The sequence below is a fragment of the Rhinolophus hipposideros genome (assembly GCF_964194185.1).
Source record: "Rhinolophus hipposideros genome assembly, chromosome: 4".
Taxonomy (NCBI): Eukaryota; Metazoa; Chordata; class Mammalia; order Chiroptera; family Rhinolophidae; genus Rhinolophus; species Rhinolophus hipposideros.
In genome coordinates, this window is record NC_138050.1 from 34,632,170 (window position 1) to 34,647,070 (window position 14,901).

The following is a 14,901-nucleotide window of genomic DNA, read 5'->3' on the forward strand; positions in this document are numbered from 1 at the left end:
TTTATTCCAATATAAATTTTAGTTCATTCCTAAAAATATACTCCACCTTTGAAACATATCTTTAGTATGTATCTCATTTATTTAGAAAGCTTTCTTCTATTTTGAGATAACCTTTACATTTCTACCCATGACAATCCCCTACTCTTAATAATCTAATAACTCCTAAACTCTACCATTCTAATTTCTATTTAGTCTTTTATTATATATTAAAGTACAATCAAAAATCTCTGCTTTAGTAGGCATTTTTCCCCTCCTCTGGCACTGCTTCTCCAATATGGCCAATTTTAAGAAGAAAATAATACAGCCATAAAATGGCAAAAAAAAATGTCAGTTAACTTCTGTTGCAATAACAGAACAAAAAATTCACAGACATTCAAATAGATTTTTTTTTTTGCATCCTGGATGACTTACATAACCTGTATCTAAACTAGTTTGTCTGTTCACAGCATATAATGATGGTCAAACCCCTCTTTTTAATGACTGAATTGTAAGGAAGTTATCTAATAAATCAGTTTTGGAAGGAGAAACCAAGCTACGTTAACTGGTATAGAAGGAAACTGGGACAGTTAAGTTTAAAAAAACATTGAGATAAATTATTTTTGGGTTATGTAGAAGAAATTATTTCTTTAGTGGAGTAAGGTAAGAACCTAAACACTTAAACCATGTTTGACTTACAGTTGTATAGCATTTCCACAATGCCTCATTCTTAGTGGGTGCTTAATAAAATTAAATCAAATGAATTAATATCATTTTAGAATGGCTGTGGTTTCCTGGTGTCTTGTTCTGGGCTCTGCTTGGTTTCTAAGAAAGCTGCCCGATTATTTTCAAAAGACTGGGACTATTGTGTTCTCCACTGCAGTGATTGCTGGGAGAACTGAAGCTCTGCTTGCCAGTGCAGTATGGAAAGGTTTCTGAATATCCAGAAGACTCTGCCACAAATTTGAAACACTTACCTCAGTTATGTGTAAATCTGGAATAATCGTACCTTCCTTGTCTGGTCATTTTGAAGATTAAACAGCATGCCCTTAGCACAGGGCCAGGAAGACAGGCAATTAATAAAGAATAATTTCTTTATTCAAACTACATCTTCATAGTCCATGTGGATACTTGCCCTTCCATAAACATAGACTAAGTATTAAGTACTGTATTTCAAGTCTAGGAAAACAATTTTCTTTTTCCTAAAGCTCTATTACAAAAAACATAAGTGAACAGAAGAATGACGGAAAGGCAAAACTATACTGTAAGCTGGTATTTAGAATGACAATCATATTGCAATGAAGTTTAAACAAAAATATACATTAGGTTGTTTTGTGATTTAGATACTACCTTACCAAGCCTCAGGTATAGAGATCAAGCTTTTCTTTTTGATGAACTTTTACAGCTATCCATAAAATGTATTCTGCAACATGGAAAAAAAGCAAACTGCTGAACACAGTACAAGTTAAAGAGAAAATTATATTAAATTAAAAACTCAACTTCCTAATAACTAAATATTAATTTTATTACTATAGCTTTTTCTCTTATGAAAAGTTAACTCACAGTATAGGTCAGAAAATTTTATCAACGTTTTTATGTCTAGATTTACTATTTATTAACAAAGATTGTCTTTAACATTAGTAATTTAGAGACTAAATCCTTCTCCAAGCATAAGATACTTACATAAAAAAATTAGCATGAATGTTTATGTTGGCCTAGTTTAAGTGAAAGGCAATTTTTTTCTAATAGGTAAAATATTTATTTACCTGTATTGCTTCTTAAGTGTACCTTTCATTTAAAAAACAAAACAACAATATATAAGAGCAGCTGGTTTATTCTTTTGATTTATTGTACATATTAAAAGTTACTTTCTTGAGATGGCACATTGGCAGGTTTGGTGTTTCCTGACACTAGGAATATTTAAACAAAATGTTTTTGAAAATTTGATCATCCAGAAAGAAAGAAGAGAAATAAAGAGTCTTTCTATAGTTGAAAACAGTAATTTTTCAAAAAAGGTTGAGGAAAAAATCTAAACGAAACCATTCTTGATAAAGAAATGAGGCAGTTTCAAATTAAAAATACAAATTTAAATGAAGTAATTTTATAAAACATTAAAACTAGCTAAAATTACATGCATAGGTATTTAATCAATAAGAGAGGAATAGCAGAACTTAAATATGATAGAATTTATCAACAATAAATAAACATTTTTAGTGCAAATAGTACAGAAAAATTTCTCAAAGCCAAGATCATAGCAATCATTCTAATCTGTACAAAATCAGTCTCAGTTCTGTACACAATCCATATAATATATCTATAAATTCAGCTACTGTGATGAAATGCCAATATGCAAATCATAAGTATAAATGTGCTTAATTTTGTGTCCCATTCCTCTCTTGGCAGATCTTGTTTTCAGGAAAATCTGGAAAGAAGAAAATTTAAAAAACCTAAGTTTTGATTTAAGATGATAAGTTTTCAAAGCTTTATACTCTCTTCCCATTAAGATTTACCTATAAAGATAACTTGACCACAGAGGAAAAATAGGGAAAGGATTCTAGCATGTTCATATAAATAAGCAATTACTCAATGCTCACTTTCTTCTCAAGCTGTAAGAAATGCACACTTGATATTAAAAACCAAGATTATAAAACAATTCAATGTTGGCACTAAGTGAAGGACAACTAGACTGAGAGAAAGGGTAGATGAACTGGAGATGAGCATTGCCTGTCATTTCTCTCCTTGGAGCCGGCTCCCCCTTTCATGGAACCTCCCGTACTCCTTTCTCAAAGTCCACTCCTTCAGCCCAGTCAAGTGGGCAGAGGACCACATGACACCAATCTCCAGGCCAAACTGCTGAGGTCAGGATGGACACCACCCATCCCGGGCCAGTCTCTTTCTCAAAGATTTGTAGTGAGACCCTTATCAGTCTCCACTGGCTGCTTGTGAACTGTCGTATGATCAAGCCTGTGAGCAGCAATTATTGAAGTATGTACAAGTGTGGCAGAGAAAGGCTCTCTGAAGAGCAAGTGAGAAAGCACTTGAGAGCGAGAGACAGAAAAGAACAGAGATGCAGAAATGAGAAACAATCAGCCTTGGAAAAGGTATGAGAAAGGGGAGCTGCTTTGGTTATTATGGCCGCCAGTCCTGTTTTTGCTCAGGTGACTGAGCTGTACCGGCTTGTATTTGGCTCTATAATGTATCCCAGCATTATACAGTAACATGGCTGTCACTTAAACTTGGGGTGGGAAGCAGTTCTTGCAACCAAATCATTCCCTGAACCTGATAGATGAAGAGGAAAAGGGTGTCTTGAGATCAGGTAAAAGCATGAACAAAGACATGGTGTACAAAAAAAAGAATATGACATGTGAGACAACACAAGGGAAAAATGGAAAATTAAAATGGATGATCTCAAATACAGTGTGTCAGATTATAAAAGGCTGAAAACCAGAGAGAGAAATTTGACATTGATACTGTCATTGCTAGGGGCTCACTATAGGTTCTAGAACAGAGAAATTGTATCCCAGGGTGATATTTTAGAGACATTATTCTGTCAGTGATGTGCAGGAAGGAGAAACCCTAAAGTCAGGGGACTGACTGGCCAAAAAATTATTGGAATAATCCGAGTGTGAGACGGAAAAGAGACAGACTGGGAGTTCATCTTAAAGGAAGAAATGACAAAGGAGACTACTGAGGAAAATGTCAACTAAGTGGTATGGTATACTCCACACACCAGCTAAGAAAAAGGAACTAATTATAGTTTACAACAATACATAAGCAGTTATCAAATGTTCACAAGAACATTTAAGCCAACATCATACTGAGAAAATATCCAGAAGATTTCTATTGGCTATATGCTTATGTATTACATACATTATGCTCAATATATAATGCAAGCTATTCTGTGTAATACATCACAGCAGCTGTGATGACGGCGCTTAAAGCAGCTGGGCAGGCACTGGTAAGTACACTTCAGTGAAAGAATAGCCATGCACTAGCCTTAAGACTGAATCCTTTTGGAGTACAATTTACCTACAGTGGAGCAGGAAACTGGCTGTGCGCTGTTATCACCTGCTGAAGTTTCTCTTCCTTGGCTCTTCTACAGTGGCAAATCTAGGAGATAATTTAAAATACCAGTCACTTCTCCAACAATTTGACCACTACTTCCTACATTATGACAGAATTCTAAGTAAGATTCTTTTATCTGTTGACGCTATTTAAGTTTTGAACATTCAAGGCAGTTCCGAATTTAATAATCAAAAAAAAATAAAAATTAACTTTGTTTGGGAGACAACCTTTACCTGTAAACTTCCAAAATGTAAAAATAACTCTGATCCTTTATATCAGTTCTGATTATGTAATATCAAATATCTGTGTTTTTAAAATATGAAAATAAATTCTACCATTGTTAACCAGGAAGCTTAACAAAAACTTGAAGGTACAGTTATATAGTCCCAAAGAACAACAGATGAAAACTCAATGCCCTACTAGTTCATATGCCTGAATTTCAAGGAAAGTTGAAGTTTTTTCTCCTGTGGAAAATGGGGATAATGAAATCTACCTCACCTTCCTTAACAGGTTATGCATATATATATATATATATATATATATATATATATATATGTATATATATATATCACATATGCTTTACAAAGTTTAGTAACAAAAAGCTATATTTAAAACATGATGTTTCCGAAAAATTAAATATTTAGGACTCTATCAAACTACTAAGCAGACGTTTTATTTTTCTTTAAATAGAAATATCACAACAAACTATTCCAGAATGTTCTTAATATAAAACAAAATTTAATGCTTACACTAGTCTCTTTTAAAATAACTTGTGAAACAGGTTATTCAGGAGTGTATTATAACCATTAAGACTAGACTTACTCTGATTTACTAACTTTACTAAAGAATGATACATTAATTTCTGAAACAGAACTGGTATTTGATTTACCTGCTTGTGTACTCACAACAAGCAGGTTTAAAGTGATAGTAGCATGTTGCTATCACTTGCATCGAGGCTCTTCAGTTTTCTCTCATGGTCTGTTCAGTAATGTGTTAGCATTTTTTTACTCATGAATATACTTAATTTGGTATTAGCTGTCAATTGTACTCAATGGAAGAGTATTTACATACTGTTCTCTTTTCCATGAAACTACTGAGAAAATCATCTATTTCAGTTTTTCCCTCCAAGAAATCTTCAGCAATATTATCAGATTCTTCCTCAGCTTCATGTGCAGCTACTTTCAATCTTGCCTGTAGGGCACTCGCACTACAGCTCTGAAAAAGAAAATCAAGTACTGTATTAGTTTATAATGCTCAGAAAAACTCTTCAGAGAGAAAGAAAATGAGGCAGAGGTAGGGAAAAGCAATTCATGGTATGCCTTACATGGCCTTGTTTTGAGGAAATCTGCTACCACCCAGGTCCTCAGCTTTTGGAAATAGGGGTGGATACCTAACACAAAAGAAAGCAATCCATTGGCTACAAAGTATTACATGAGAGCAACTGGGCAAATCATTGTCCTCTCCTGGGGATTCAGGAATCAGATCATCGTGTAGGCACCCTCTACTGCCTGGTATTCCTGCTTTTTGTGTAATCTCTCCCCTTGAGTGTGGGCTGGACCTAATGACTTGCTTCTAACGAACAGAATATGACAAAAGTGACAGGACTAAATTTAACCAAAGAGGTGAAAGACTTGTACACTGAAAACAACAAAACAATGCAAGAAATTGAAGACATAACTAAGGGGAAAGACATCCCATGTTCATAGATTGAAAGACTTAATATTGTTAAGAAAACTACCAAAAATGATCTACAGAGTTAATTAAATCCCTATCAAAATCTCCATGGCTTTTTTTGCAGAAATAGAAAAACCCGTCTTAAAATTCATATGTAATCTTAAGAGACCCCATATAGCCAAAACAATCTTGAAAAAGAAGAAACAAAATTAGAGGTTTCATACTGATTTCAAAACTTACTACACAGCTACAGTAATCAAAACAGTGTGGTACTGGCAATAAGAAGAGACATACAGATAAAAGGAATAGTGAGCTTAGAAATATACCTTCACATATATGGTCAAATATTTTCAAAATGTGTGCCAAGACTATTCAAAGGGGGAAAGAACAGTCTTCCACAACCAGTGATGGGAAGACTGGATAGCCACATGCAGAATGAAGCCGAACCCTTATCTTACCTCACATACAAAAATTAACTCAAAATGGATCAAAGAACTAAACGTAGAAACTAAAGCTATTTTTAATAATACTCATCCTAGTGGGTGTTAGATGGTATCTCACTGTCATACATCACACACAGAAATGTATAGGAACGCACCATTTTCTTATCACCCTTGCCAACGACGGTTATCTCTCTTTACAAGTTTGGCTCACACAGATGATGTAATTCTGCTCTTTTTTAAGTATTATTATTATTATTAGGTTGAATATCTTTAGAAATGTTTCCATTTACTTACTCATTAAATATTTATTGAGTATCTACTATGTGCCAACCACTAGACTAAGTACTGGGTATGAGTACACTGGGAAAACAAAACAGAAGAGGATCCTGCACTCATGGCACCAACAGTCTAGTGAAGTGGTTTCCAGACTTCAGAGTGTAGAAGATCCATTATCTGCAGAGATTCTGAGTGAGCACATCTAGAGAAGAGTCTAGGAATCAAGGTTGTTTTTAAGGATTTCAAGAATCACTTCAAGCAATTCTTATATAAATGGTCCAGGGGGACAGAATAATGGTTACATCCAAATATTTATTGGATGTCCATATTTCTCCTTTTGTGGGTTTCCTGTTCTTTCCTTTGCCTATTTGTAAGGGCTCTCTATGAACCACTGGCATTATTAATATTTGTCATATATGCTACATATATTTGTTCCCTTTTCTTCACTTTTGATTTTATGATTTTTAGGACATACACGTTTTGAATTTACATGTAGCTTTGAAATATATCAATTTTTTTTACACTTCTATCGTATCATGCTTAGATGAATTTTCCCACCATAATCTTAAAAAAAGAAAAAAAATCCTAGGAGACAGATGCCTTTCATAACTTTATGGCTTCTATTTAAATTTTTCTGTGTATGGTATGATATAAACATCTTTTTTTTTCCTAAATGGACTGCCAATTATGTAATTGATTTAAATCCTCAGTTTTTTTCTAACTAATTACTCACATAAACAAGTCTGTTTCTGAACTGCATGGTCTGTTCCATAGAATTATTTTTCTCTACCTATAAAATTAGTGTTTAAATAATGTGGTTTTACAGTATATTTTGTTACTGGAAAGGGAGGTCATCTTCATTGTTTCTTTTTGTTCAAGCTCTTCTGACTACTTTTACCCATTTAGTCTTTTGAAAGAACTTTAGCATAAATCTGTCAAAATTAAAAAAAAAATACTCTTGGGATTTTGATTGGAAATATATTAAAATTTTAAGTTATTTTGGGAAAAATGAAATTGTGATACTATATCTTTCAGCCCATGAATATTCTATGTTGTTCCATTTACTCAGGTCTTCTTTTGTCATTCAGTAAAGTTTTCCACCTTACTTCACTGGGTTCAGTTCTAAATATTTTATAATTTTGTTGCTATTGTAAATGAGGTTTTTTTTCTCTACTGCATTTTGCACTGGCAGTTGTTGCAATCTAGGGGATAACTTTCTCAATTTGCTAGGATTTTTGCTTGTTTGTTTGTTTTTTATTAACAACTGTTTCATCTTTTCTTTTACATTATACCTTTTCTTTTTCCTGTCTTGTTACAGTGGCCAGAACCTCCCAAGCAATGTTAAATAGCAGTGATACTAGGGCATCACTCTCTTATTCCTAACATTAATGGGATGCTGGAAATGTTTAGTCATTAAGTGTGCTGTTTGCTGTTAGTTTCTAGCTATTTTTTCATCAAATTAAGGAATTTATTTGTATCTTAATTTACTAAGAATTTGTATAAAGAATGATGTTGATTATTGTGAAAAGTTTCTTCAGCATTTACTATGCTCTTATGTGCATCTAAGAGTAGTTCAGTTGATTCTCTTAGGTTTTCTAGTTAAGAGGGAGGGAGGACTGCTTACATTTGACTCCTGACTCTGATAATACTTATTTAATATTCGTGTGCCTCAGTTTGCTCATCTATAGAACAGAACAATAGTAAGACATACCTTAGAGGATTTTGAGAAAATAATGGGCAATATATATAAACAGCCTAGTGTAATGTAAAACACATAATTGCTCAATGTTAACTATTACTCTCATTTATTCTAAAGGATGACCATATCTGAAATCATTATAAATTTATATCTCTTTTACCATTTTTATCCTGTTGTTGTTTTATTTCTACCTTATGTTTTATCACATTGGCTTTACCTTTCAGAATTCCTGATTTTAAAGGAAATAGAATATTGTTAATTATGATGCTGGTTACTGATATGAAATATAAAGATTATATCTTCTATTCTCTTTTCATTTTTAAAGATTTATTTCTTTCAAAAATGAGTTGACTTTTATAAAATGCTTTTAATTTTTTTATATAACTAGATTTCTAGCATAAAATCTATTATTTGTGGTGAATTATACTTCATACTTTTTATATGTTTTTCAATTTGCTCAGTTTTCATTTAAGGTATCTATACATAAGCTTACAAGTGAGTATAAATGTTAAAGTTTTGTGTTGTTAGAATTTAGTATATGTGCTGCCGAAGCGAGCACTGTGTTGTTAGATTTTATTGCAAGAGTTAAACTGGCTTTACAATAACTTTCCCAGAAAAGTTATATATGGAACTTTTAATATTTTTGTTTTGAAACTAAAGATGCTCTTGCATGAGCACAAATGACTTATAATGCCTTAATAACTGAGAGCTGTTCATCTGCATTTAAAGGTATCATGCCTTATAAAGTCAGACACGTAATAAATGCTTTCTGATACGAATAATGAAAGTAAGAATGTGGCTCACGCACATTAAGATTAAAAATTCTAAGGTAAAGGAAAAGAACTACACAATCTTACCTCACTAAGTTCATGCTGCCTTTGCATCTTCTTTTCAAAAGCAGATTTCATTTGAGTAAGTAATTCATACTAGAAGAGAAAATTAAAATGGTGTTTTATTCTATTTTTAAATTATATAGATTTCTTCAAAATGATAACTCACCTTATCTAAAACAGTTTGCCTTTTGGCTTCCAAGCTGGGCTCCAAAAGAAGATTTTTTCCTGTAAGATAAATTTCTGGTTTATTTCTAGGTAAAGACCACATTTTCCTTAGGAAATTTAAGAAGTAAGGGAAGACATACTTGCTAGCTCCTCAATACTTTTTACTAAGTCATCCTTGTCAGTAATAATTTGTTTTAGTTGAGGCAATGTAAGAAACTGTTCTAGTAATATCTCCTCTTGTTCATTCATATCTGTCAGTTGTGACACACTAGAAACACAACAGAAAAAATATGTTAATGAATATCAGTAATCTAGTTTTTGTCCATTGTAAGTATTCACGATTTTTCTGTTTTATTCAGCTGATAGGGTTCTAAATAATTTTTGCAGTAACTATTTTTATATGTATGCATACAAGAAGGCAAAGTATAACCTTAAAAGCAAATAAAACATCAACAACAATGGAACATAAAGTAGTCTGAATGTAGAGTCAAATCACTACGGGACTATGAAGACAAGGGTTCACAAACAGCCACCACAACCTCCCAATTTTAACCTCTGTGGCTACTTAGCTAATAGGTATGTGGCTGTCATAATAAAAGATATGCATGAGTATATGTGTATGCGTATAAGCACAGAAGGCTAAATCAAAAGCAAAATCAATATTCATAGGATGAAAAAGACAACTAGATGGATAGAATAGGGATGGAAGCTAAACCTTCCTGAACATATCTTTTAGTTTTGATTACAGATCCACATAAAAGTATTATATGATTAAAAAAACAAAATTAAAGAAACAAGCAAAATTCAAAGCAAATGGAAATAAATGAACCTGTTTTTTTTTTTTTAAGTTACATTATCACTCAGAAAAGTATTATTTGAAGAGATTTTAAAAAACAGTATTTGGCTATTATATCTGGTGTGATTTAGACTAACAACAAAAGAAGTGTAAAAAATAAACAAAAAGCCTCCAAATGAACAATATCTTATCCTACATTCAATAATAGTAGTAGTAGTAGTAATAATAATAATAATAATAAAAATAACAATAATAATGGAATCGTTATTTAGAAAAACAACAGCTTTCAGATCAAGGGGAAAGAAATGTCCATAATAAATCCATGGTATCTTTGTTTGGACAAAAACGATATAGAGGCCAACTCGAAGAGTTTTTTATTGACTAAAGATAGGACTGTTTAAGCATCAAAAAGAATAATGACTGCAATGGACTGAACCAATCAGATATATATATATATATATATATATATATATATATTTTTTTTTTTTTTTTTTTTTAAATGTTTGCATTCTTAATACAAAAACAACTACAAAATACAAACAGAACCTTTTGGAGATTGCCTGTGCATCAACTCATGATTCTGAAAATTGATAAAGAGAAAAAAAACAAAATCAAGCATTTATCTTGCCTTTTCTGTATAAAGTATATTTCAATAAAACTAAATAGTTCATGTAGGAAAGTTCATCATAGAATTCTGGCTAATTCTGGCAGTAGGAAATCACATTTGCAATCCTTAATGAAATAAGTGATTTCAGGTATTTTAACATGTTTCTATCTTAATGTCACTAAAAATAGGACACCATTGCTGCCTTATGTGATTATAATAGGAAGTTTGCCCTAATTGTAATGTAAGTATTGCCCAAAGATTTAAACCTAAATCTTTTTCAGCTTTATTGAGATATAATTGACATATAACATTGGGTAAGTTTAAGGTGTACAAGGCATTGATTTGATAAAATTGAACCTAAATCTCATGAAAACTCTAGATGTAGCCACCAGTAGAAGGAAATATGGGAAACAGAGGAATATCTTCAATGGTACCACAAGAATGCAATCAGGCAAAAACAGAATATGAGAAATTCTTTAGGACAAATACCTTATTTCTTCAATAAATATGTAATAATACATGTGCATAATTTACATGTATTATATATGTGTTTGTTTATGTATATACTTGTATTGTGTATGTATATATGTATGTATATGTATGTGTGTATAAATGTGTGTAGGAATACATATACGTGTATATATACATATGTTAATAAAGGTGGGGAGAAATGGTGTATAAAAGAAACATCAGAGATACAGTTTTCAAATGCAATAGAGGCACCTTGTTTTGAATCCTGATTCACATAAACTACCAAGAAAAACATTAAGACCTTGGGGAAATGAGATAATATTAGAGAATTATCATTAATTTTGTTAGGTATGATGATGTGGATTGGGGTTATGGTAAAGAAAAAGTCCTTACCTGATGGAGAAATTTAGTGAAAAACTTAGGGGTGAAATGACGTAATATTTGGGATTTGGTTTAAAATAATCCCGACCCATACCCATACTTTCCAAAAAAAAAGCTGGACGGGTATATGAAGCAAGACAAAGAAGTACACCTTTTTGCATTTTTGATATTTTCATAGTAATTTTTTTTAAAAGAAAAAAAAGAGAATCCTTTACAACATGTAAATAACAGAACCAACGTCATGAGATTGTTGCAAGCATTACAATGAATATAAACTCTTAACATGTATGTGGTATATTGTAAACGACATTAATTATTATTAGAAGAAAATAATAAATCACTATTTCCTAAAAATGATTGTAAAACATTGGGTCAAATAAAGCTAAATTTTCATTTTGTTAACTATAAGATTTCTCACGAGTATTTTTTTGGTAGTACATCATGATGGCATATATTCTAAAGACAAAAAAAACTGAAAATGTTTTTAAATTACATTCAGTAGGCTTAGTAATAACACCTTTACGAGTATTGGAAACTTTCAATCGGGTATAAAGGATGCAATGCACAAAGTTGAGTGGCCACAAAACATGTCTGTTTTTTTTCAAGGAGCACCTAAAAAGAACAGTGTTCTGCGAAAAATGGTACCTTAAACTTGAATATTACAAACGTATTCCTATAAATTTGAATACAATTTGGCTCTATAAAAACACCTTGCTATATTACTTTATGAAAACTTTAATCTATTTCTCTATGTACAAACTTTTATCTACTAAAGGAACAATGAAAAGGTCTAAAATAGTCCACCGTGTATTTTGAAATCTCCAGAGATATTGTATTCAGAAATAATTTTCATAAGACTATAAGCCACACAAGAGAAAGAACATTGTTATCCTGGTAATTATTATATCATTCCCAGCATCTACAAGAATCCCTGGGTACATACTAGTCACTCAATAAATAGAATCTACACATGAAACTGATTTAGATTTATAAAACTTCCCCACAAGACAACCACAATTTCAGAGTAGTGAAGATTTAAAGAATATTTTGTTTAATATGGATATGAAAATAATGATCTGGTTTGCAATTACAAATAAAACAGAAAATGAATACCAACGTTATTCACCAAGTTTTTTACCTTAGTTCTGAGAGTTCTGGGAATGCATCAGGGACATCTGGCATCTTGTAACCAAAACCATTTTGGCTTATCTGAAAAGAGTTTGAAATGGTATGATATTTCAGCCATCTTTCTGACTGCTCCTTTTTTCTTATAAAAGTAATTTTTAATGTACTATATCCCATAACTGTTTTCATTATCATATCTTTATCTTCGTAGTTTATACTGTCCTTACTCACCACTCCTTGACTCTATTTTTTTTCCAGTGTACCTTTATATATCGAGGGTTGCTTTCTCTCTCTCTCTCTCTCTCTCTCTCTCTTTCTCTCTCTCTCTTTTTTTTCGTGGGGATCATGTGAATACCTGTGTTAGCTCTCTTGAGCAAGTACATAACTATAGGACAAATCTCTTAAGTATATCTGTGACAAGTGTCGAGAATTATCTGTGTGGATTTCATTGATAAATACATTTATCTCAAGTGAAAGAAATTAAGTATAGAAAAACAATAAGTTGGTAAAAGTTTGAATAGTTACATAATTAAGTTCAACGTGACAGTAGGGCAGATAAGGAAGAGTATCCATCATTTGAATACAGATGACTTTTTAAAATTGAAGATCCATGAAAAGTTCTCTTGTAATTTTGTTTATACTATTAATTGTAGTTTGATCATAACATTCATTAATGCAATGGTGAAAAATTTGGGGGAAAAAAAGTCCACTTGGGTCTATATTCTAAATTATTACAAACATTAAAATTACTAAAGTTGGATATAATGAGATTTTGTTGAGTATTACTACGGGTGACACTAAGGATTAAAGTGAAGGTTTTTAAATCCCTTTATTTGTTTTATGCACAAATATTAATCTATGCCTCAGTAATATCCCACAGGGCAACAGTTACCAGCTTAATTAAGGAATGTACAATTTTTAAAACAAAAGGGACACTTGAAGCCCTTAGCGTGCTGTAGTAGACCCTCCACAATCTTTCTCCTGCATAAGCACTTCTTGTGCTTGTGCCTAAATCCTATGACAACCAGACAGATCTTTTATAGGCAGTTTCACAAATATGCCATCCCGTTTATGTCTCCACCCTTTTGTCAATGCTGGTGCCTCTTCCACAGAATGCTTTATCCTGGCAAATTCCTTAGCATCTATCAAAATCTGACCTCAAGCATAAATCCACTCATTCATTCTTCTGCCTCATTTTAGCTGAGCACCTAATACACATATGTATCCGGCATGGTTTGAAGCACTAAGGATAAAGTGGTGAAAAAAACAGGATCACATTTTTTACAAAGGCATCCCCTTCTAGTTCTGCCTTGGTCCCTGGCAGCATTGACCATTCCCTCAGCTGTGTCTTCACCATAACTCCAAACTATTTCTTTTATTCTATTGAAGTTCCTTATTTACAATTATTTGGTTATATGGTGGTCACCTCTCTGAGTTTGTTACTTAAGTTGAAGATGTGATTTAATCTTTTTATCTTTTGTGCCTAACTCAGTGGCTGCCACAAGGAGACATATAAGTGTTTGTTAAATGAATGAATGCTTCAAGGGTACAAAATAGAGATAACTGAAGATACCAACCGGTGCTGAAGTGTCTGTTGTGGGAACAGGTAATGGCAAATTTGAAATGATGCCAAATGAAGGAGCAGCGGGTTTGGTTGTTGTATAATTTGTCGTTGTAGAAGAAACAGTGTCCGCAACAGATAAAGAGCTGATAGTCCTGTTAGCTTCTTGGGAGGGATACGGAGGAAGAAATGGAAAACCCTGAGAAGCATAAGGAGGAATCCCACCTGGGGTACTGTATAGGCTAAACAAAGAGAGAAATATTAGATTAGCATTTAGGGGTAAATTTGTAAAGTTATTCCTAAATTGTTCTAAATAACAATGGTCGTATGTTATAAATGTAATCTATTTATGGCAGGTGTCACTTTATAATTATGTAACTGAATTAAATATTACATAAATTGATGAAATCCCCAAAAATGAAAATTTTGATGAACCCTCAAAAAGAAAATTTTGGTTTTCATGAAAAAAAAAATGTTTTAGAAAACATACAATTCAACTTGTCAGTAGAAGTGAACAGAGGCCATATTTATGTTTTGAGCATTCCACTGGCATCAATCAGTACCTTCATTGAGGGAATGGAGAATAACATTTAATATAGAAAATGTGGTTATGTGATAGTTGCTCAGTAGCTTTCACTATATTTGGATAAGTAATTCACCTGATAAATAGTTCAAAGTCATGGCTATGAAGTTACTCACTGAATTCAGAAGAATGGAGAACACAGGAATGGAGGAAAACTTTAACAAAGAAATAGAAAATGTAAGAAAGTACCAAACAGAAGTCGCACAACTGAAGAATATGGTAATTTAACTGGAAAATAAATTAAAG

The 14,901-nt window shown here is 32.4% G+C and overlaps 1 protein-coding gene across 6 annotated transcripts in view; it reads right to left on the reverse strand.

Moving 5' to 3' along the window:
- Positions 1–393: 393 nt before the first annotated feature.
- VPS37A (VPS37A subunit of ESCRT-I) overlaps positions 394–14,901 on the reverse strand; it is a 33,799-nt gene continuing 19,291 nt past the window's right edge. For 3 of the 6 annotated variants that reach the window (XM_081046565.1, XM_081046563.1, XM_081046566.1), the window contains exons 5-12: positions 14,089–14,314; positions 12,525–12,595; positions 9,272–9,399; positions 9,133–9,191; positions 8,991–9,059; positions 5,113–5,256; positions 4,010–4,086; positions 602–2,398 (exon numbers count right to left, since the gene is read on the reverse strand). In XM_081046565.1, coding sequence (XP_080902691.1) covers positions 2,389–2,398; positions 4,010–4,086; positions 5,113–5,256; positions 8,991–9,059; positions 9,133–9,191; positions 9,272–9,399; positions 12,525–12,595; positions 14,089–14,314 — 784 coding nt within the window. In that variant the 3' untranslated portion in view covers positions 602–2,388. Of the gene's footprint in view, positions 2,399–4,005; positions 4,087–5,112; positions 5,257–8,990; positions 9,060–9,132; positions 9,192–9,271; positions 9,400–12,524; positions 12,596–14,088; positions 14,315–14,901 lie in introns of all 6 variants that reach the window. The other 3 variants (XM_081046567.1, XM_081046568.1, XM_081046564.1) reach the window with 2 other exon arrangements.